The 24,021-nt window shown below is 50.8% G+C and overlaps 1 protein-coding gene across 24 annotated transcripts in view; it reads left to right on the top strand.

Moving 5' to 3' along the window:
• The window catches only part of Dysf (dysferlin), a 210,458-nt gene that overhangs the window by 75,357 nt on the left and 111,080 nt on the right, over window positions 1-24,021 (top strand). For 9 of the 24 annotated variants that reach the window (XM_003469012.5, XM_003469009.5, XM_003469005.5 and 6 more), the window contains 8 exons: window positions 3,396-3,478; window positions 11,427-11,542; window positions 11,956-12,069; window positions 13,186-13,363; window positions 13,946-14,070; window positions 15,974-16,080; window positions 21,258-21,450; window positions 23,432-23,587. In XM_003469012.5, the coding sequence (XP_003469060.2) occupies window positions 3,396-3,478; window positions 11,427-11,542; window positions 11,956-12,069; window positions 13,186-13,363; window positions 13,946-14,070; window positions 15,974-16,080; window positions 21,258-21,450; window positions 23,432-23,587 (1,072 nt within the window). Of the gene's footprint in view, window positions 1-3,395; window positions 3,479-9,895; window positions 9,938-11,301; window positions 11,320-11,426; window positions 11,543-11,955; window positions 12,070-13,185; window positions 13,364-13,945; window positions 14,071-15,973; window positions 16,081-21,257; window positions 21,451-23,431; window positions 23,588-24,021 lie in introns of all 24 variants that reach the window. The other 15 variants (XM_023564790.2, XM_003469010.5, XM_003469011.5 and 12 more) reach the window with 3 other exon arrangements.

Genomic DNA, 24,021 nt, shown 5'->3' on the forward strand with positions numbered 1-24,021 from the left:
CGGGTCCGGCTGAGCTGTGTCAAAGGCATCAGCATACTGTACAATCCAAACACATTACCGAATCTGGTGGTTGCGTCTCTGGTTTGGGTTGAAGTGGCATTTTTATTGTGAGTCTATTTTCAGACTTGCTGTATTTTCCAAAAGCAACCCCAAGCCCCAAAACCCAACTCTTAGCCAGAAAGCATTCTTTTGCTACAAGTTACTATCCCGAAAAATGCTTTCTTCCCAGAAAACACAGATACACTTTTGTTATTACCTGAATCCTGGAAAGATGATCTAGTCCATATGGCTTTTTCTCTGTAACTTAATCTTCCTTTCAATTTTTTTTTTAAATTCCCTTTTCATGAAAAAAAAAAAAAAACAAGAGACTACAGTCAGCTTCCCCTTTATAAAAACAACCTCTCCCCTCCATGACTCTTTCCTGCCCTTCTGACTTGGAGGAGGCCGGGGGTCAGAAGGCCAAGGCCTCTTCCTCCCCTAGGCTTGGGCATGAGGGCGGGCTGAGGATGCCCCCACCTTCAGGGACGGAGAGGATAATCTCGAGGAAGGCTGCATTTCCCAGTTCTCACTAACCTCACTCCCAGGAGCCCCCGGAGGATGTGTGCTGATAGCTCACTCTTTCTCACGAGGTCCTGTCCTGCTGGGAAACTTTGAAATCAAAGCTTAATCACTTTCCTAGGAAACAGAGAAGGGAAAGGGATTATCTGAGAGAGACTGGTGTGTTTTATGAGATCAGGATTTAGAAGAAAAAAGTTATCATGCTCAGATGTGTCTTTCATGGTGGGGCTGGGAACTCTTCTAAAGTTGCTTGGGGCCGAAGTGTCTAGAGCAGGGCGACAGGGCCACTAAGAGGCCTCCTTGAAAGTACACCTGGACACCATCTGCAGGTGATAGGTCTTACCCAGCTAGAGCTTCTCAGCTTCAGCACGTTTGGGACTGGCTAGTCCTTGGTCCTGGGCGCTGTCCTGGGCAGCATAGGATGCTTGGTAGCATGCCTGGCTTCTACCCACTAGATTCTGTTAGTACTAACTCCTGCCAGAGCACCTCTATGTTTTGTGGGGATCACAAGCACCAGGTTGAAAGCCTCAGGTCTAGCCTGTCAGTGAAGCAGCTGGAGGCTGCCGCCATAGCTCCGGTGATAGCTCTAGTTTCTACGTCAGGCATATCTGGCTGCAAATTGTGGCTCTGCCACCTTTGCAGGTAATGCAACCTTCTGGACCATGGCATCTTCATCTGAAGTGGTGGCTAATTGTCGTACTGGCCTGGTGGGGATGATAGGAGGATTAAGTGGGCTCATTCACAGGGAGTTCCAGCATAGTGCTTGATTTAGAAGGTGTAGGGTAAGGGTTAGCTATGTGACTGTCAGGGGAACAGGGGTGGGCTTAGAGAGAGGCACTGGACACTGTTGGCCAATGGGTTCATTAGTCTTGGGGCTCTACTGATAGTTCCCTGTGCTGGGTAGGGAGTCGAGAATCCAAAGAGCAGCCCATGCTGTGGTCTGAGCACCAGACTGAGGATCAGGACCAGTCCTGGCTCTGCTCTTCCCTTCCTGACTGAACTTGGGGCAATATCCACACAGTGCTGAGCCTCAGTTTCTTTGTGGGTATGATAGAGATTATAACAAAAGTATTTGCTTTTCAAGGCTTTTGCAAAATAAAGATTAAAAGTACTTTTCAGTGTAAAGTCATATACAAGAAGGAACCATACATTAGAATTAGCTAATTTAAGATTGTGAGGGGCCAAAAAAACCCAAAAACCAAAAAACAAACAAAACAAAACATTTGCTGGAGGTAACATAGCTGCTTTAAACAAATGGTGCTGGGCAAACTGGCATTCTGCATGTAGAAGACTGAACCAGGCTCAGCATGTACTAAAATGAAATCCAAATGGGTCAAAGCCCTAAATATTAAAAACAGAAATATATAATGTGCTAGAAGATAAAGTAGGTCAAACGCTTGAAGACATTGATATAGGCAAGGTCTTTTTGAGTAGAACCCAGTCGCACAAAATATAGCAAGAATCAACAAATGGGATCGCATCAAATTAATGAGCTTTTGCACAGCAAAGGAAACAACGGAGTGAAGAGACAACTTACAGAAGGGCGAAAAGATTTTGCCAGCTTCTCTGTGGACAGAGGACTAACATCTGGAATATAGGGAACTAAAAAATTCGACCCCCCATAATAAAAGACCTAGTTAAAAAATGAGCAACTGAATTGAGTAGGCACTTCTCAGAAGAAGTACAAGTGGCCAAAAAATATATGAAAAAATGTTCAACACCTCTGATCATCAGAGAAATGGAGATTAAAACACTGAGCTTCCATCTTACTCCAGAAAGAATGGCTGTTATCAAGAAATCACATAATAAATGCTGACGAGCCTGCGGGGGAAGAGGTCCATCAACAGAAGAATGGATGAGCAGGATGTTTGCCCAGCACCATTTGTTGAAGAGGGGGGGCAGCTGTGTGACCTCCAGCACATGTTTTGTTTTGCTTGTTTTTTGATTTTTAGGTTTCTTTGGCCCCTCACAATCTTAAATTAGCTAATTCTAATGTGTGGCTCCTTACTGTATGTGACTTTACACTGAAAAGTACTTTTAATCTTCATTTTGCAAAAGTCTTGATGTGTACACACAATGGAGCACGACCCTGCCAAAAAAAGGAAGCGTTTGAGTCATTTGTGAGAAAACATGTACTTTGCAAACGTAAAATTATGTGAAGTAAGTCAGATACACAAGTTTAAGTTTCTCATAGATGAGAAACCTAAGGTATAAAAATTGCAAGAACAAAATAAAAGATAGATAATAGGAAACAAAGAGATGGAGGGGACAGAGAGTGAGCAGAGGGAAAACGTAAGGAAAAAAGAATTAAAATGTGCTATGTTCATGTACCGACACCCCACAGTGAATGTAATTATCACGTACTGCAGACAGGTACTAATACAAATAAAGAATATTTAAAAAAGATGTGGCTTGGGCGGTGGTTTTTATTCCCTGGTCACCTGTCCATGCCCTCCTTGGTACTGATTTTTATTTCTGTAACTGCTAAAGTTTTAGCGCTCTCTGGGTCGGGGAATCCCCCCGGCCCCCAGCAGCTCCTGCTCCCCATCCTGCCTGCCTCTAGGTTTTGGCCTGTCACCCTGCAGTCCACTTGCTGAGACGCAGGCTGGCGGCCCATTTTCTGAGGGGTGATGAGATGCTGATGGTTCGAGAGATGTTCTGATTCCTTCCGGGAAATCTTGAGTGAGAGTTCTGCCCAGCCTCATCGTCTCCGGGATTACCAGGCCTAAAGAAGACCCCCAGTGTGAAGACTGATGTCTCTCATGATGTGTAACTGAGGCTTAGTGGTCGGCCGTGGCCTCCCCCTGTGTTTAAGTACTCTCTGCCTCTCGTTTCAGGGACCGCCTCACTCACAATGACATCGTAGCCACCACCTACCTGAGTATGTCCAAGATCTCTGCCTCTGGAGGAGAGATAGAAGGTATGTTGCCCCTGGGTTCTGTCCTCTGGGCCTCTCTTCCACCTCTTATCACACACTTCTAGTTTTGAGTTTGCAGAAAAGAGAAATTTTTAAAAAACAATTTTGTGGTGACTATTTTGTAGCTGAATATTTATGCAATTTGTGAGTTACCTTTTGGATTAATATCTAGATGTGGGCTTGCTGTGTCAGAGGACTTTAATACTTTTCAAGCTTCCTGTCTGTATCAGTGTTGCTGTTCAGAAAGTCTGGACTAACCAGGAGTGGGGCGGCACACGCCTGTAATCCCAGTACTTGGGAGGTAGGAGGATCACTGTGAATTTAAGGCCACCCTGAGCTACAAAGTGAGTTCAGGGCCAGCCTGAACTGCAAGTGAGGGCCTGTCTAAAAAAAAGTACGGACTAAATTATACTCCAGTCACCCTCTTCAGTTTTTTTTTCTATATCCTCATTAATAGAGTAAAATAATATTAGAAAAGAACCTTATCAGTTTAATAGGAAAAAATGGTATGTTGATGTGTTCATGAAATGGATCAATGTAAAATTTAAAATACTTAAATTTATAAATATAATTATATATTTATTCTATTATAAATTCGTATTCTGGGCCATATTTTCAATAATATATTTGTCTCTTTCCCATTGTTTTTGTAAGAGGTCTATGTGCGTATTGATACTAACTTTTCCACTGTTATATCTGTCATGAATAGTTGTGGTCAATGTTATTTTACCAATTAATAGTTTTGACCCTATAGAAATTAACTTTTTATGTAACTAAATTTGTAAATCTTTCCCTTAGTGAATAAGACAGATCTAATATTACTTTATTAAAAAGTGTTCTTTGGGGATACTAACATTGAAGTTTGAACATTTTTTCTCTATATTTTGAAATGCCATCTTTCTCACCCACAAATTCCTAAATGTATTATTAGGCCTGTTCTTGACTTTCTATTATCTTCAATTGGTATGTCTGCTTATTATTTTTTGAGTTTTGGTATCTGGATTATGCTTGGCTCTGTAAAATTAATTGGAAATATTTAAAGTCTTCTCTAACATCTGGAACAGTTTATATAACATAAGAATATAGTCTTTTGAGGGTTTGAAATAATTCACCCATAAAACCATATGGGCCATGTGCCTTTTTTGAGTGGGTGTAGTAATAGCTCTTTAAAAACTTTTCAATTTCTCCTGTGATCATTGTTATTTTTAGTTTGTTGGTTTTACTCTAGTCAATTTTAGAAAAATATCCATTGCATTGAGGACTTTTAATTTGTTTACTTTGTGTTGTAGAGAGCAACCTTTTATAATTTAAATAATTCTTATCTGTGGTATTTCCCATTGTTTGAGTTCTCTTGCTCTTTTTGGTCAGCTAGTCTTGTTTATCAAAAACTTCATTGAATTTTTCATTGCTGTACTCTTTAATTCTTTTAGATTTATTTTGTTGTTTCCTTGTTAAACTTTCTAATTTCTTGTGTTTGTTATTAAACTTTCTTATTAAATAATGAAATTATTATTCCTGTCTTATATTGTTTAACAGGTCTTCAGCAAATCTTATGGTTATGTTTAGTTATGTTTATAAATTTCACTTTTTTCACTTAAATATGTAATCCATTTGATTAGTTTTGATGTATTTTCTGAGAGCAGGATTTAGTTCCTGTGCAGGTAGTTTGTTCTTTTTTTTTTCTGACATGATGCTGCTGGTAGGAATTTGTCCCTTTTCTTGTAGTTAAGATAATTACAGTCACATGATGCTTAAGGGCTGGAGCAAGTTCTGAAAAATGGGTAGGTGCTTGTTGTCTGAATATCAGAGGGTGCACTTACACAAACTAAGCTAGCTACTGTCCTAGGTGAAGAAGTCTTACAGAACCACTGCTGTGTAAGTGGTCTGTCATTGACTGGAAGAGAACAAATATACGTTAGTCCATCTGGATGCAGGATTCTTTGCGCTGAATTTTGTCTGAGACACAGTGAATTCTTATGTTTGAATTGGGGAATAATTTTAAATTGTATTATTGGACCATGTTCGGCTGAAGGCAGGGTAGGGGAGTGGTGAAAGCTCCAGCTCTGGGCCCGTTTGGGTTGAAATTCTGTCGGCTCTGCTGCTTTGTAACCAAGGGAGTTTCTCAGTCTTCTTCCATCAAACAGGACTCCTAGGAATCCCGGCCTCTGCTGGAGGGCTGCAGTGTGATAAGAAATACACAGTTCTCAGAATGTCTGGTGTTCAGTAAATAACATTAACCACGTATCATCATTACTCTTGGCTTTCTGTATCACCAGTTTATTTTTCTTTCCTTACCTATTTTGCTTCTCATGTGATTTATAAATGCCTGTTGTTTCTTTCTTTCTTTTTTTTTTTTGGTCTTTTTCCTTTTTTATCGGTACCGGGGATCGAACTCACGACTGCCTGCTTGCAAGGCAGGTGCTTATGCCGCTGAGCTAAATCCCCAGCCCCTATGCCTGTTGTTTCTTACCAAGCTTCTTTTCCTTCTATCATACCTTTATATTTGCCTTTTTTCCTCTGTTCCTGTCCACTCTCTCCCACAAAGCCTGCATTTCTCTGTTCATATCCACAAAGCCTGTATTTTCTTGCCTTACATTTAGGATCCCAAACCTTTTCTCTAAAAAATTCAGATGTGGGCTGTCCCGAATCTTAGGCATTCTCTTTTCCTGCTGTGATGGCACTGTCACCCCCTCTCTTCTATCCATTCTAGCATGTGCTGTTCAGTGGGTGTCTTTCTACAGACAGGGTGCGGGGTGCCTGTCCACCCACAGATCTTCAGCTGCAATGTGCTTAGTTCCTGATCGTCTACCCAATGCTCTTGAAGTTATTGCTTTCTTCAGTCTCTTCTTCTAGGTTTTCTTAAGTATTTTTCAAAAAAATTTTTTTTCAATTTATAGAAAATTTCAAAACACGTACAACGAAGTAGAGAATTATACAGTGAACTCCTGGGTACCTCACTTCAACATCTAAATGTTCTCTGCCATTCTAATTTTATTGTAGATGGTTTGAATTGGTGGAATTCACAAAAATGACCTTCCAGAAGCACTGGGGTCAGGAATCTCCTGCCCTAGCCCTGCCCTGCCTAACTGCGGAACTGCTTCTCTAGGATGCAGTCCCTTCTTAATGCTACTCAGATAGTTTATGCAAAGGGCCATCTTTCATATAGAGGCAGAAAGACTGGAGCTGGGGCAGTGCACCATGGGAATGGTGCAGAGTGTGTTCTGTCCGCCTCAAGTCACAACTTTCAGAATGGAGGGAAACTCCTCTGCAGTTCTTAACTGGTGCTGTCTCTGTCTCTTGAGTCCTGGGACAGATACTGGTGGTGGCCCAGCATATTTTGGATTGTTCTCCATGAGAATACATCTGCCTGTGCCTGCCATCAGCCACCTGATGGAGACTTTAGATTCTCCCCATCCCCATCTGTCTGGTGGTGGTGATTTTAGTCTCCATCTTTCTGTGCTGTCACAATTCTGAGAAAGTGTTTCATGCAGCCACGAGGTGGCGCCCAAGTCCTAGGCAATCCAGCGGGCTTCAGGAAGGGAGGTAGGTACTCAAAGGCAGGACCACCTTCTCTCACAGACTGTTCAGGAAATAAACGAAGATTTTCTTGCAGCAAGCTAACTGGCTTTTGAATGTGCAGCTAGGTAGCTTAATTTATGAGACAATAAAACAGTGTAATTTATTGCTCGAAACCGGGCCATTCTTTTGGACTACTTGGGTTGTCTGATGGCCCTTCCTGCAGAGGTGGGGCCCTTCTGAGGCTGGAGCTTCTCTCTAGCCTTAAGGTTAGCAGTCGCCTCACTCCCTGCCAGACTTGTTCTCCTCATCCCTCAGAGCAGATCCCTCCCGCTTGCCTTTCAGCTCCGTGGTATGTTTTTCTCCTCACTGTGAGGTTCTAGCACCTCAGTGTTCTCAAAACCCAACATAAGCTGCCTGTAAAAATGGCTTCTTTCTCTGCCTTTGCTCACCTCAGAGTTCCCCAGATGATTCGGGTCAGCCAGGAGTTTTTGTTTTTGTGTTCTTGTTTTTGTTTCCAGTGAGGACAAGACCTAACACTAACCTCTTAAGCACTTCTGCCCACAAGTTTGCCTGGGCACACAGAAGTATTCCTTGGACTCTGTGCACCAGCATATTAAGGAAAGATTTTGTTTTTTGAAAAGCAGTGCTCGCCTTGGAAGTGGCAGTTCTTTTAAAAGGTAAAGGGCACAGGCGACCTGTGACGTCTGTGCTGGATCTTTGATAGCACATGTGAAAATCGTGTTGTGTAAGGTTTTTTCCATGACTATGAAAACAAAAGTCAGTGTCTTTCTGTCTTTGAAATGGAGATGATGATGACTTCCCAGCATTTTTCGGTTTTTCTCCTGGCTGGTGCAGGTTGGTGTCAGGCTGCCAAATGCCATGGGCTTGGGGCTGTGCCGAGGGGCAGCGGGAGCTGGTGGCACTGCCTGCAGGTAAAGCTGCGGCTCCTCCAGGGTACACACGTGTCCCTGGGGACTGTCTGCAGGGCTGCGGTGTCTGGCTCATGGGGCTGGGAGTGCCCCCTCTCAGTCTCTTTCAGCTTCTCCTAGGTGAGGGACTTGGACTTGGCTGCTCAGGCCACAAAGCTAGGAGTATTCGTGTGTGTCTTGAGGCTTCCATGGTCTGTTCCCTGGGCTCAGGAAAAACATACCAGAACACTTGTGTTTTGGCAGAAGGATGATGAGTACTAAATAGAAGCTTTGTCTGGGGTGGCTTCTTTGGTCACCTGCCCTTGAGTTTATGAGTTGTCTGCAGACACAGGGGAGAGGACCTACGTCCTGCTCTCCACTTCAGAATTGCTGGCCTAAGATGGTAGCCTTGTCACATACTCCCAGTGCCTGGTGCTGTGCCTGTTAGGCTTTTGGACTGAACAAATGAATGCGTGAAAAGCAGCATTTTTTTTCTCCGAGCCACCAGAGAGAAGTATTGGTCAGTTGACTGGTGAGACCAGGGGACATCTGTGGCTGGCCAGGCACCAGCTCGCCGCCAGGGCGGCAAGTCACCTGGGAAGTGGGAAGCCTAGTTTGCCTCCTCGAGCAGCACAGGGGTATTAGAACTATGACCTTGGCCTCATTAGCCTGGGATAACTGGCTGGGCCTGTTAGTAATCACTGGGGGGGAGCTTAGAGTGGAATCTGTTTCCTTCCGGTGGTTGGCTGCCCCTGGCCTCCTTGGGACTGCAGCTGTGCCCATGTAGGTCATCTTGCCGAGGCAGAAAGCACCCCAGTGGTCAGAGGCCTGGCTCTCCCACAGCTCCTGAGGAGAAGAAAATGGCCCTGAGCTGTGAGGTCTCAGCCCTGATGTCTGCCAGTGGCGCTCATGGCCAAGGCTGGCTGCAGGGGTCTAAGGCCCTGGCCCAGGAGCTGCCTCGTCTCAAGCCCCGCATCCCTGGCTTCTCCCTTCTCCACTCCCTCTCCCTGTCTCTGCACGTTCTTCCTTCACAGCATTTTGCTCAGCTCTGCTGTAATCATAGAGCAAACAGCAACCGTTTCTTCTCCTCCTCCAACTAATAGGTCAAAATGAGCATTGAATAAAAATAATCATCAAGTTCCCTAACTATGCCCCAGGCTTGGCCATAACTGAGGACTTTTACCCATTGGTGGTTGGAGAAGGACAAAGGGAAGGTCAGAGTGCAGGAAGAGGCAGAGATCAGACAGGCAGTGGGAGAAGACTGAGTGTGCCCACCTGCCTTGGGCGGCTGCTACCTGACCAGAAGTGGGGGGTGGCTACCAAGAACCCAAATGTGCCAGGGCATTTCCGTGTTTGCTTATTTCTGGAAATACTTTGCCAATATGTAGAGATGCATTCAAGTGTGCAGAGCCTGTATCAAATGGACAGCGGCTGTTACTGGGTTCACCTGAAGCAGCAGGTGCCAGAAGCCAGACCTGAGTGCCTGCTGTTGTGAAAATGCAACAGGTTGTCTTCGGTGGCAGTACTGGAAATGGCCTCTAGGTGGAGATGTTGGGCCTTGAAATGCCCCTTCTCAGCCCGCAGGGTCCCAGGTGTCACCCTCCTTGTTGGGTTAGGAGTGCGGGTATGTCCTATCGGGCTCCTCAGGTGTTTCCCTTGCCTTTTCTTTATGTTAGTAGTCTGTTTCCCCTCCTTTACTTGCTGCATTGTCAAAAAGCACATTTTCTTTTCTGTTATTTTATTGAATATATCAAGTTACAGGCCCAGTGTGCTACAGGGGGTTGTGTCTGACAGAATGGGGGTGGGGAAGCTGTAGCTTGTAATAAATTCATGCCTGGACTCAGCATGGGGCCTTGGGCCACGTCTGCTTCCTACACAGGAGCCGTCTTTCTGTCCGTCTGTCTGCCAGCTCTCCATCCACACACCTGTTCATGTAACCATTTGCCTTCCCAGCCGTGCCCATCCTAACTTCTTTTCCATTTCTTTGCTTCAGAGGAGCCTTCGGGTATGGTCAAGTCTTCACAAGCCACAGACCGTACGTTGCTATCATCTAGGGGACCTTAAGGGGATGGGGGCCCTGGGTTTCCTGGAGGGAAAGGATGCTGGAGACAGGGACTTTTCGGGTTTGCATGAAGTAGGGCTGCATCTCCCCCACAGCCCCTGAGCTTATCTCCGGTGGTCACCTCTCCGCCATTGGCTGCATATGTAAATTTCATGCAGTGCTGCAAGAGTTATTTCTTCCCGCTCTCCTAAACCCCTCCCAAACTTGCTGTGGCTTGGATTGATGTCATGGAGGTGTTGGGGATGGGGCTGAGGAGGCCAGGGGGAGCTAAAGGTGTCTTGGGGACCAGGAGGAGGCGGGGTGGGGGGAAAAGACAAACCCTGGAAATTCACAAGGTAAATCATAATCCAGATGATTAACAACGTTCATGTCAGTTCTACCCCCCTGGCCTCCCCTTTTGTTCCCAAAGCCAGATGCCCATGTGTGCTGGGGTCTGGAAGAGGGAGAGTGTGCAAGGATGCAGGGTGCTTCTGGCACAGCTCTACCCTGTCGCCGCTGTGCCTCACCCCCTGGGTCTCAGCTGCAGCCAGGACCCAAAGTACGCACCTTAGGTTTCCCTGAGCACTTATTTGCTGAGGCCATTTATTGTATGCTCACCTCAGCCCAACTTGTGCAGAGTCTGCCCAGCTGGTCCTGTCCCTGCCTCCTACCCTTGCTGCTCTGGAAGTGTCCTTGTCCCCCTTCCTCTGAATGGGACATCCTGGCTTTGCAGGGTTTCTAAGTATTGCCCATAAAGCCTCATCCTGGGAAATACAGTTATGAGCTGGAAAATGACACTCACAAAAGACAGCCTCCCGAACGGAGGAAGGGTGTGGAGGAAAGCTTTCCTCCTTGTTAATTCTCTCTCTGTTTTTCAACCTGTTTCATTGAAAAATTGCTCTTTGTACAATGTGTGTACGTGAGAGGGTTAGGCATGCTGTGTGTATCCTTCTGCAAAGGGTGAGGCAAGGCCATCAGGTTGAGGGTATATTCTCCGGGGCTGCCTGCCCCCCAGTCACCAGATTGTGGGAGCTTTGTGCTTCCCCGTGGGATGGAGGGCCTGGGTTCTGGTGTGAGCTAGAGAGGGTGGCAGAGCTGGGTGGAGCCCAAGGAGGGCATGGGCAAGGGACAGTTCCAGGCCCCAGGTTGAGTGCATGCAGGCTGAGAGCACAGGCTTCGAAGTCACACCACTTTGTGGTTCTGTGTCCTTTGCATCTGTGAGCCTGTTTCCTCATCTGTGAAATAGGACTAATGGAATAACAGAAACAGCCATGGCTCAGTGTGGTGGTGAGGATTTAAGGGACTGTGAGAGAGGATGACAGTTGTCACCTGAGTGATTACTGCTTATACATCTACAGGGGTTGCATCTGATGCATGTGAGGGAAACCGAGGGCCGAGGATGGGCTCAGGTCTCAAGGTGACTGGGTTGAGCACTAGGAAGCCACACTGGGCCGATCCCCCGACCTCCACTTGTGTCTCGCAGTGGATGACAACCTGGGCTTCCTCCCCACCTTTGGGCCCTGCTACGTGAACCTCTACGGCAGCCCCCGGGAGTTTACCGGCTTCCCAGACCCCTATGCAGAGCTCAACATGGGCAAGGTGAGCACTGGGGGCAGAAGGGCCTGATCCAGATCCCCAGACCCTGGTGCCCAGGTCTGCCAGCGGGGTGGTGGTCTCCAGCTTGGCCGAGGCAGCATTCAGGCCTCCCTGAAACTCCAGGACCTTGATGAGACCTGAGCAGGCCAGGGCCAGGCAACCACAAGCCCAGAGACTTCTTGGGACCAGGCCAACCTTTCCACTGGCCTGGCTCCGAGGCACCCAAGTTCTGTTTCTTTCACGTTTCATCCCCTTGGGCTGAGTTAAGGCTGGCATTGACGGGCATGTCCCTGAACTCTCTGGGCCGTGCCACCCTCGGCTGCAGGATGATGGCTTGGGAGATGAGCTACGTTAGGGCCGCACTGTGTCCCTCTCCTCCTCCCCTTCCCCTCTGGTGACTTGGACTCCTCTTGCAGGGGGAAGGTGTGGCCTACCGAGGCCGGGTTTTGCTGTCCCTGGAGACCAAGCTGGTGGAGCACAGTGAGCAGAAGGTGGAGGATCTCCCTGCAGATGATATCCTCCGGGTGGAGGTGAGGGACCCTGCTATGGGGGCATGTGGGTATCTGCTGGGGCAGGGACAGGGTGGCCATGCAGGTGCCATGGTGAAGAAGGGACATTCATTGTAGCTTAACCTCTCTGAGCCTCAGCATCTCAGCCATGAGTAAGAATATTGTGACCTCTCTGTCCCCCCACCCCCAGCAATGTTCAGAGACTTAAAGAGCTTAATGTAAGTATTTTGAAAGTTTAGGGCAAAATGAGATGCTATTTTATAACAATCATGTAAGAATAACTATTAGTCAATTAATCACGATGAAGCAGACACCGCTAGTGACACTCCTGATGTCCCTGAATCTTCCTGGCACCCCATGAAGTGGCTGTACAGATGAGGAAACTGAGGCTCAGATGTATCAGAGTAATGAATGATAGAGCTAGGCCTTATATCTAGGAATATTTAGACACCCTGGTCAGTTGGCTCTGGTTTGAATCCTGGCTCTGCTGCTTATCTGCTGTATTAATTTCTCTATCTGTAAGTGGGCATAATAATTATTAACCTTATAAAATTATTGTGAGAAATGAATTAATACATGTATACAATAAATACTCCTAAGTGTCAGCTGTCATTACTATTAATATTCTCTTAAAATCCAAGTGTTTAATTCCTCTTCTTTTTCCTTTCCATGAAGTAAAATACTTGGTTCAAATCAGGACACGGGACTGACCCTTGAGCCCTGTGCCCAGAGGGCTCAGTGGGTTCCCTCTTCCCGGGCACGGGGCAGTGGCTGCTGTGTGTCGTGTGGGGCTGGCCGCTCTTGTAGAGAGCTGAGCAGTTTCCCATGGGAGCTCCAGGCGGGAGCAGGGTGGTCGAGAGCCTTCAGCTGCTCTACATGGGGAACGAGGCCTGGGTCACCCCGAGGAACGCCAAGGAGACCCTGGTCCCCTCCCGTGGAGGGTGCCATTGCTGTGGGCTTGAAGGAGCTCCAGGAGCTTGGAGGTACAGATCTCATCAGGGAGTGGGTTTGTTCAGTAACTGAATCTGGATGCTGTTTCTTTGTTGGAGTATCTGCTACTCGCAGTCCAGCCAGGAGTGCCTGGGAGCCGGTCACAGATGTATGGCCGCCTCGGTGTCTTCCTCCTTTTCCCCTCAGAAGTACCTCAGGAGGCGCAAGTACTCCCTCTTCGCTGCCTTCTACTCGGCCTCCATGCTGCAGGACGTGGACGATGCCATCCAGTTCGAGGTCAGCATTGGGAACTACGGAAACAAGTTCGACACGACCTGCCTGCCTCTGGCCTCCACCACCCAGTACAGCCGGGCGGTCTTTGACGGTGAGGCTGGAGCTGGTTTTCCTGGTAGGGACTTGGACCTCAAAACAGGCAGAATCCTAAGCACTGCTGCCCTGGAAGGCTGTTGGAGGCCCTGGCCTGCCTGCTCAGGGTGACCCCTCTTCCTCCTGATGCCTCTTCCCCTTCACTCCCTGTGGTGGGGCCTTGCTGCCCACAGATTGGACTCCTGAAGGGAGCCCTTGATTCTGACCTATGAATGCCATTACGTGGGGACTGTTGAGCTTGTCTTAGAGACTTTGGCAGGTGTGGGCTTGGATTTCCCAGGATTACTCCAACAACCCTCCGTTTTGATGAGCCAGGGAGTCCCAATGACAGCCCAGCTGTCTTCACCCACGCATGGAGCTCAGCACCTTGCTTGGACTCTGGGGAGTACAGATCACACCGCATGTGTCCAAGGTGGCTCTTAGGAGGGAAAGGGAGCAGGTGCCTTCTCCTCCCACCCTCCAAGCTCCGTCCCCTTCCTGGCTGTGCCAGGTCCAGTGCTGAGGCTTAGGGGCCTGAGCTTTGCAGTGCTGTGCCCATGAGCCCCGGTCCTGCCCGGTGCTCAGTCTCTTCTCCCGCCAGGATGCCACTACTACTATTTACCCTGGGGCAACGTGAAGCCTGTGGTGGTGCTGTCTTCCTACTGGGAGGACATCAGCCACAGAATCGAGACGCAGAACCAGCTGCTCAGGATCGCTGACCGGCTGGTGAGTGGGAGTCTCCCCCAACCTCATGCTCAGCCCGTCATGCCACGGGGTCTTCAGACCTGCCCACTCTCAGTGCACACACCAACACAGGGCTGTGCCCAGCGACCTTCACAGCCTGCTGTGCTGGGTCCTGTCCTGAATGCTGGCAAGAGAAAGGGTGAACAATGCTGTGGACGTCCTTGATCTGATGTAGAGCCAGCCCTGACAGAAGCCTGAGCGAGGTGTAGCTGGAGCTGCAGGGCAGCTAGCACTAGTTTTCTCAGGCGTGTGTCAGGTGCCTTGACTCTCAGCACATGCAAGTGCTCATGCTAAAGCCTTCCAGCCAGAAGCCAGAAGCTAGAGGTGGACGGCGTGCTAGTGCAGAATCGGGAAGTCAGTTTAATAAAGGAGGGCACAAGCTTCCTGCACCTCTCATGCAGGCTTTCCCAAAACTAGCTTCCGGTGGCACTCAGGTTACTAGGAAGAGGCTTGGGCTCAGGAGGGAGACTGGCGGAGGGGCATAGGGAGGCTCCGTGAGGCGGAGTGCAGTCCTGTGCCCAGGCTGCCATGACAGGGGCGGGGGAAGGTGATGAGGCTCTGGGAGGGAGAGGATTGCAGCTGTGAGGTCTTGGTGGCCTTTGGATCTGGGAAGAGGAAGGGATCTAAGGAGTGACTCTGGTGGCTCGGGAACCAGAAATGGAAAAAAAGGAGCGTATGAGGGAGAGATAGTGGGGTTCTATTTGGAAGCAAGGAGGGCGTTACCCCACACATGACGGGAGCTGCTGAATGGTATGCAGCCAGAGAGAAGAGAAGAATCAGAGGTAGGCAGAGGTGTATAGGCCAAAGGAGGGGAAAAGCAGGGGGAAGCTGATGGCCCGCACAGTGCTCCAGGTGGGTGGAGGCTTTCTCGTGAGGAGTGCAGCCCAGGGGATGGTGGAGGAGGCAGGGGTGCCCGTGGGTGGGGGAGGGTTGCAGAGGAGAGGCCTGGGCGTGTCTGCTGAGGGGTGCAGCGTGAAGGGAAGATGGGAGGAGGGAAGGTGGAGAAAGTCTTGGGGTGGTGCAAGGAGGTCAGGCCAGGTGGCCTGCCAAAGTGGTCCACAGATTCCTTGAGACTGCTGGCTCAGGGGAGAGAGAAGACCAGCAAACACTCAGAGTGGAGGACCTGGGGTGGATGCCATCCTGAGCAGGAGGCTTCTGGGTCACTCCCTATCTCACAGCAAGACTGTAGACTCTGAGAGCAGGGACCATGTTGTGTTCCTAGCATTGGTCAGTAGACTGTTGTCACAGTGTGGAGCACATGTCATCTGCTCAGGAAGGCTGATGGGTGGAGAAGGGTGCCTGGGGGACCGAGGAGCACTCCTGGGCCTGGCAGGTATTGTGAGAATGGCCTGTGCTCAGGGCTGAGGCCCATGAGGAGGGCTGGGAATGTGGCTCAGTGGAAGAGGCAGATGTGACCGAGGGAGAGTGGGAGTTTAAAGAAGCTCTGTGTAATTGGAGGTGGCCGGACTGCTCTGGGTGCAGGGCAGACTTGGTTTGGGCCTAGATGTGTGGCAGAATCAGGATAGGGGAGAGGTTCCAGGCAAGAACCACAGCAGGCTCTTGGGGCCATTCACCTGCAAAGTCAGAGCTGACTTGAAGGTGGCAGGTCAGGAGCAGGATGTGCTCAAGTTCTGTCAAAGCCCATAGACAGCCTGAGAGCTCCTCATGTCCAGGTGTGAGGCTAGAGCTGCAGGCTGGGGGATTTGGGTGTATAGAGTTCTGGAAGGTTCTTGAGCTCTGGGCTCTGCCTTCTCTGTTTTAAATTGTTCACTTCTTTTTGGTTCAGGAACTTTTTTTTGCTATAGTAACAGGGCCTGGGATTGATTCCTATGCATACTTTCTGCTCTGTGGTGACACTCTTGACCCTTGCCTGATTGTCCCATAGGAAGCTGGCCTGGAGCAGGTCCACCTGGCCCTGAAGGCGCAATGCTCCACCGAAGACATGGACCTCCTGGTGGCTCAGCTGATGGATGAGCTCATTGCAGACTGCAGGTAGGGGGCACCTGGCGCCCACGGTGCCTGCCCCTCCTGGCTCAGCCGGCTGGTTCCCTGGGCATGCTCGTGTGTGGCGGTGAGCAGCGGCACGTCTCCCAGTCACGCTTGGCCAGCAGTCCGGCCCAAGCTGAGTCCAAAGGTGGTGGAGCCAGCACGGGGAGTTGAAAAGGTGACATTTAGAGCAGGTCATAAATCTCCCTGCAGCAGCGGCAGCTGTGGGCCCCTGGCGGCCCAGCTCACCTGAATGGGGAGCATTGTGTCTCTGATCTCCGACCTCTTATTTCCCTGATGGAATCTCCAGGAGAAGCTGGCTGGGGGTGGGGCGCTCCTCTCTCCCTCAAGGCCATGTCAGGGACCACAGTTTCTGTCTAGCCTTCTAGTGACATGGCTGGTTGTCAGCTTCAGGAAAAGAAGGCTTTGAGGTGATCCAGCATTGGGGGTACAGAGGCCTAGCAGAGGGGGCACATCTCAGCAGCTCTTTCACAGCTGGGTGGGTAGTTTAGGGGAGCCACTCCAAAAGGGACTCTGAACTTCAACTTGGTATGAAGAATAACTGTGTTTTAATATCTAATAAACACGGGGCTGGGACCTTAGGAAGGATTTAATACATGGTGGCTATAATTATTGTAAAGAAGAAGAAATGTCAGGAGACTTAAGTGTTAGCCCATTTAGCCAGCTTTGTGGTTTTAGACAGCTTCCCTTCTCCGGACCTGTTTCTCAGCAGTTAAATGAACTTAATAACAGATCGTTGCCCTTCTACATTCTATGGGGTTAAAGTGAATCTGTGCCTCCCTGTATATCTTATCCCCCCGCCCCTCACCTTGCTGTAGAGTCCTACAGAACAGGTCAGAGATGCCTTTGTGCTGAGACACTGGTAACCGTGGCCACCTGATGCAGCACCCATGCACGTCTTTATCTAGGTGTTACCAGACCCAAGAGAAACTCCCCTCCCTTGGTAGAATTCCAGACAAGTCAGTCATCCATTCCCCAAACCTTCCTGAAGTCCGGTAGGTTCAGTGCCCAGCAAGTTGACAAGGGTGCAGCTGTAACCTCTAGGGGGTGATGGATGCCAACACGAACACAGGATGTTAAGTGTGTTGGGGAGCTGGAGGCCTAGGCGGTTGGGGCTCAGAGCAGGTGCATTTAATGCCAACAAACAGAATCTTGGAGGAGGGATGCCTGACATGAACTCTGAGGGAGGAGGAGTGTCATCCTTCGGAGAAGAGACCATCCAGGCAAAGAGCCAGAAACCTGAAATGCTTGCTGCCTCCAAGGATGGGCAGGAAGGAGCTTATCCCCATGGGACGGGCCTTGGGGGATCCCAGGAAGAGCGGAGGGTTGGGGCCCCTGAGGGGTGAAGGTGGCCCTGTGCTTCCTACGTTCACTTTGGTTGCAGTGTGGGGGGGGGACTGGTGTTGGTGGTAAGGAGTTGCTCTAGGGGTCTGGACAGCGGGAGGCTGGGCATATGGCTGTGTAAGTAAGTTGTCTAAGATGACGATGCCTTGAGGAGTAGGAGCTGAGGGGAACACAGTGCAGCATGGACACTGCAGCAGGCATTATGATGACACTTACTCTGCCAGGCACTGTTTCAGGAATAGTTTTTCACAAGTACTGGGGACTGAACCCAGGGTCTTTGCATTGAACTACAACCCTAGCCTTTTACAATTTTTGCAACAAGATCTCATTAAGTTGCTCAGACTGGGCTCAAATTTGTGATCATCCTACCTCAGCCTCTCATGAGAATTTTACTTATATCAACTAATCACAAAACTCTTAGGAGGTAGGAAGTAGAATGATCCCCATTTTACAGATGAGGGACTGAGGTAGAGCGGTTAATTAACCTGCCCAGATTTACATACCAAGTAAATGGCAGAGCCCCCTTGCTGTACTGCTCTATAATGGAAAGAATTTGATGGTGGATTGGACGCAGCGGTCAAAGGAAGGTTCAGAATGTTCCCCAGCTCTGGGTGGGCACTGGGCCCATTCTTGAGGTCAGCAGGAGGAAGGGCAGGGTGGGGAGTATCTGGGAGGAAACTGGCTCTGTGGTCTGGAAGGAGGACGTGTAGGGCTAGTGGGCCACGGAGGGGCCTGGTCAGAACAGGGGAGGGTGCAGCTGTAGGATGAGCTTGCATGGGGTTCTGTAGCCCCAGGCCACGGCTGCACAGTGACTAGCTGTGCCTCACTGGCACAGCTCGGGGTGGTAGGCAGGCAGGGCATGGGTTTTCCCTGAAGCAGCATGCATGACTCATGTGTGAGTTGGACCTTGGCAGGTCTGCAGTTGTGGAACATCTGAGACAGCCAGGACTCAGGTCCCGGGTGCCCTCAGTGCCTCTGCAATGCTTTGCTCCTGGAGGATTTAGCTAAAAACACTTCTTCCAATCCTGCCCAGCCCTCGAGTCTCTCTCCTAAGGTAGAAAGCTAGCTTGGGCCACCCAGGGCCCGTGGTTCCAGGTCAGGAACTTGGGAGAGGAGCTGAGTTCTCATCCTCTTGGGAATATACAGATGGCTTTTTGGGGAGGAATGCAGGTATCTAGGGCCACATCATCTGAGTCCACCAAGCAGCTGTGGGGCCTTAGCACAAAACTTCCTCCAGTTCCTACCCGGAGTTGAACATCTTCTGGCAAGCGAGGCAGCCAAGTGCAGGGTCCCAAGCTGCTCCTGGCAGGACTGGCAGGAGCTGGCCAGGGCCTGGAGAGTGGAAGGCTTTGGACTGATGCACCCAAGTGAAGACAAATGCAATGGAACAGGTGCAGGCTGAGGGGGGCTCTGCAGCTGGCAGAGAGGTCCAGAAGGACTGGGAACTGATACAGGTGATGGGGACAGAGAGGCCTGCTCAGCAGGATGGGAGCTGAGAATTTTGTGGAGTGCAGTGGGGGCCACCGCAGGGCTGACAGGCCAGCATGGCAGTATTTCAGGCAGACCTCAGGCATGCTGATGTGAGCTGAACGGGGAAGATGGGAGGGAGGAGTACCGATAAGAAAGAGGCAGAGATGACAGGGCTGGAGAGAAGGGAGCGAAGTCAGAGCTGGCCTGGTTTCCAGAATGGGGATGGTGGGTCCCCATGGTGGATCCAGGAGAGGACACAATGGGATAGGTGATGAAATTTGTCTGGGGTGCGTGTAGCTACAGATGCTACAGGACAGCTGCATGGAGATGCCCAGCACACAGCTGGGGTCCTGGGTCTGCAAAGAATAGAATGGACACCACTGGCCCTAGGAAGAGGGGCCAGCTTGCAGGGAGATGAGCTCAGAAATGGACTGAGCTGGAATGAGGGGCACTGATCAGGAAGAGTCCTTCCTGACTCTGACGCTGCTCCAGTGGAGACTGTGGACTGCCTGCCTCTCCCTGCTCCTAGAGAGAGCACTAGCCAGCCTGGTCCCAGCTCCAGCTCAGCTCAGGCCCAGCAAGCTGTTGCTTACAAGGAATGAAATGAATGACACAAGGCTAGTTCACCCAGACATTGCCCTCCTGGAGGGTGTCCTTGTTACAGTCACCAGGGTCCCACAAGGGCAGGCAGCAACCTTACCAGTGGCCAGGCCACCCCACACCCCAGGTTTTCAAGTCAGCCAGAGTTGGCAAACCATCTGCCCTTGATGCCCTGCGGATGCAGCAGCATCCCGCCTCCTCCTCTTTCTGTGTCCCTGGCCTTGGGATTTTCTGGGGTGAGAAAAGGGCAAGACATCTTGTTAGTGGCACTTAGGAGTCTTGTTTCTTGGGGCAACTTGGCGGGGCTCCTGGCCTCCCTGAAAATCTCCCTTTGGTGGTCTCTATCGCCATCCTGCCCAGCTTCCGACCCAGGCTAGGGGCATAAATCACCCTGGCTGGCTGCCTCTCCCCAGCCCTCTCCAGGCCCCCGCCCCGCCCCACTCAGGCTGGCTCCCAGGCAGGGCCTGTCCAGGACTCCAGCCCAGGTCCCCCCTTCCCCACCGAGCATGTCCTGGCCTGGGGCAGCCCGATCCGCGGCACCCTCAGGGCAGTAAATATTATATTACTACAGGGTGTGCAGTACGTGACCTGAGACAGGCCCCGGGGCTTAAGTTTCCCCGAGATGGAGTTCGCATGCTGCTCCCCCCATCCTAAAAATTCAATTAAAAAAAATAACAGGAAAAATGTAGTGCGCCGAGGGCCTGCCAGAGTGGTGTATCTGGCGGCGGCGGTGCCGCTGCGCTCCGGCGGTAATTGGTTCTGCATAGCTTGGGGAAATTGGCAGAAAAATAAATCAGCCGGGAGCCGGGAGTCGAGACGCTGCGGGGAGGGGAGGTGGAGCGCGAGCGGTGGGAGCAGACCTGGCGAGCTGGTTTGACTAATGTCCTCTTTGGGAGTCAAGAACTCGGGCCGGCCTGGTGGGGGGTGGCGAGGGGGCAGGGCAGCCCCTGCCCCATGTGCTCAATCTGACCGTCAGGAGGCGTCCTGTTTGGTGGAGGAGAGCACAGACCTTCCCACCCACCCGTCATGACCCAGGCGTGTGTAGTTCCCCAGGCTAGGAATGAAGACCTTTTAGGGAGCCCTTGCCTTGTAACAAGCCTGGGTTTAAACCTACCTTCTCACTTAGAGCTCAGAGCTGTGTTTTGAGGGCTGCATGTATCCCCATGTATGTGCCAAAGGCTTCCTAAAGGAGAGGCTTTGGGGAGGGGTGTTTGGGGCCGCTCTGGGTGGACACATCTGTATTACTGGCTGCTGGCCTCCCCACAGCGTCTGCAGTGGCTCGTCAGGGGTTCATAAATTTCTTTCTTGGAGAAAGAGTGCATACAGAATGGATTTGTTTCAGGCTAGGCAACTTAGTGCTGGGGCCTCTGCCCTAGGAGGATGTGGGGAGCAGGAGGGGGACTCTCTGGGTCCTCCGAGTTTACGGTCAGCTGATGGTAGAGGGACACCCATGCAAAAGAACTCAACAGACCAGAGCCTGAGGGTGAGTCCCCAACAGGTGGTCCCAGAATAAAAGGCTGAGGGCTCGGAATGGGAGGCACCAGTGCTGATGTGGTCCGGAGGGCTTCCCGGAGGAGGTAAGGATGAGAGCTGTGGCACAGAGCTGATAGTGTAGGTTGAGCAGACTTCCAGCAGGCACCTTGAGTGTGGGGCCTGTGCCTGTGTATACTTGTGTGCACACGCATGTGTGTGCCTGAGCTGAGGGTGTGCTGGGCTCCTGCTCATCAGGAACATTCTGTCTCTTGCAGCCAGCCCCTGAGTAATGTTCTTGAGATTCCGTCTGCCACCCACCTGGACCAGTACCTGTTCCGGCTGCGTACCCGCCACCTGAACCAGATCACTGAGGCTGCCCTGGCCCTGAAGCTTGGCCACAGTGAACTCCCCGCTGCCTTGGAGCAGGCTGAGGACTGGCTCTTGCGTCTCCGTGCCCTAGCAGAGGAGGTAGTTAACCCCTTGGGGAACCTTCTCTCCTCTGCTTTTTTACTGCCTGGATGCTGGAAAAGGGAAGTATAATAGTCCTGTTTGGATCATTGCTTAGGGACCTACGGCAGGTGACTTAACCTCTCTGAGCCTCAATATCCCTGCATACAGAAGGAGTGGAAAGGATACAGCAAGCTACTGTAGGTAGCCCAGTACATAGCCTGGCACACAGTAGGTGCTCAGTAAATGTACCCAGTCCACTAAAGGATATTGGAGACAGTGCTAGGAGCAGAGCCCAGGGTTCCTGGCTCTAGGTCTATGTTGGGGCCTGCTTCTACAGGAACCTGGCCCCTCTTTCCTGCCAACCAGTGCCTGTTTGTGCCTGGCTTCAGTGTGCCTTTCTCAGGCCCTATGCATCCTTTTCTCCTGCGTGCCGTGAAAACTCAGGCCAGGGAGGCTGCATCTGCTGTAACTCTGAGGTTTGGTATATCTCAGTGAGAACTGACTCTGGCTTGTCTTTGGGGGATGTTTTTTCCACTTGCACCCCTCTCTCCTAGTCCATGAGGCTAGACATGCCCGGCCTGCTCCCTAGCAAGCAGTCCGGCCAGGAGTTGGCTCAGGATGAGAAACATTTGCTTGCAGGGCCAGAGCAGATCCTGGGGCTCCCCATCCTGGCCAGAGCCATGTGGGGCCACAGGAGGAGGTGGGCATAGTGAGGAGGGATGCCCTTTGGAGGAATGCACAGAGCAGGTTCTCTGGGAGAGGCCTTCTGTAACAGCAATGGACTACTGAGGGGAGGTGGGGCTAGCTGTGCAGGAAGGGCGGGTGCCCTGGCCAGTTTCTCAGGGCATAGAGTGGCAGGGACCACCTTTCAGCCTGGTCACTGGCTGCCTTCACAATCTTGCCCTAGACTAATTCTGAACTCTTTTTTTTTTTTTTTTACCGGTACCGGGGATCGAACTCATGACCGTCTGCTCACAAGGCAGGTGCTTATGCCACTGAGCTAAATCCCCAGCCCCCTAATTCTGAACTCTTAACATGCAATTATAAAAAGACTGGAGGGATTATAGCCAAACAGGGGCTATAAGCATAAGGGCACTGGAGAGAGCCCTTCTCACACTTGCATGAGTGTCAGAATACCCAGAGTTTAGACCCGTTGGGTCTGGGGTAGAGCCTGGAGATTTATATTTCTAAGATCTTAGGAGCTGCCTGCTGCTCGGGCCGTACTTCGAATACCTCTTTCTTAACTGAGAACACATATCTGACACAGAAAAACCTGGTTTGGCTTCTGACTTCTCTAAGCTGTCTCATCTGTCAAACAGAGAAGCCCTCCTGCCCCTTGTGTGGCTCAGCGGTTATGGGGAGCAGCGCATGCGTAGTGTGATCCAGTGCTCCCCCATGGGGCAGGCACACATTTGCTCACCTTCCTGAGATGCACGTGGCTCCTTCTCCAACCAAACCTCTCTGCAGACTGTGAAGTGGGGGTAGTTGAGGCCTTGAGGACCTGGGGACCCCGCATTTCCATTCTGAGCTTGTCCCCCCTTTTGGAACCTAGTGTCTCCAGGCCTCCGGGTCCTGTGTTAGAATCAGGAGGATGTATGTCTCCTGGGCAGGGCTATGCCTTCTGTGGAGTTGTTGCTGTTCTCCAGGCTGAGGAAGGAGACTGGTATCTTAAGGATGATGCACATTCTTGGGGCCATCTGTCCAGCAAAAGAGGACCTAAGCACGGAAGCTCGGAGCTCCTGGCCAAAGTGGGCAAAGCTCAGTGCTGTTTTTGTGCGTGCGAGCAGGGACAGCCTCATCCCCTGTCCTTGAGGGCTGACAGCTGCTGAAGGCAGATGCCTGGCCGACTCTGGGAGGCCAGTGTGGGCAGTGTGTGTGGATGGAAGCTGGGGAGGAGAGGCCTTTATTGGCTCCGAGACAGGGGTTGGCTCCCTGTGCTGCTGTCCTCATGGGCCTGGGTCTGTCCTCATCATTACCCTGACTGTCACCTTCTCTCCAGCCCCAGAACAGCCTACCAGACATTGTCATTTGGATGCTGCAAGGAGACAAGCGTGTGGCCTACCAGCGGGTGCCTGCCCATGAAATCCTCTTCTCCCGGCGGGGCACCAGCTACTGTGGCAAGAACTGTGGGAAGCTGCAGACCATCTTCCTGAAAGTAAGTTTGCTCGTCTCCCAAGGCACGAGCAGCTTTTCCTCAACACAGGGCCCTTTCCCTCCTCCTCGCAGTCACCCTCCTGCTTTGGATCTAAATCAAAGTTCTTGGGCTCTTGTTTTGGAAGGGGACGCCGTTGATAAAGTTACTTTCCTTTTCCTATGTCCTGTACCAAGACCCCAGGCTCACTCCTAGTCTTTAAGGCTAACCAGTTAGAACTAGAGTCACGGGCTCTGGAAATGAGTGAGGAGGAGCCTGTGGCCCTGGCTTTTGGAGTTAGGGGCCCATGCTCTGCTTGTCCCTCAGGGGAGGTCCCCCTTCCCCAGCCTCCAATAGTCCCTTTACTGACCCAGCCTCTACATCCTGCTCAGTATCCTGAGTGTTCTGAACTCCAGCTGCAGCCATGCTTGGGCTCAGCTTCTGATCTGCTGGGAATG

The sequence above is a fragment of the Cavia porcellus genome, unplaced genomic scaffold (assembly GCF_034190915.1).
Source record: "Cavia porcellus strain 051 isolate PalLab524CR breed Dunkin Hartley unplaced genomic scaffold, mCavPor4.1 scaffold_18, whole genome shotgun sequence".
Taxonomy (NCBI): domain Eukaryota; kingdom Metazoa; phylum Chordata; class Mammalia; order Rodentia; family Caviidae; genus Cavia; species Cavia porcellus.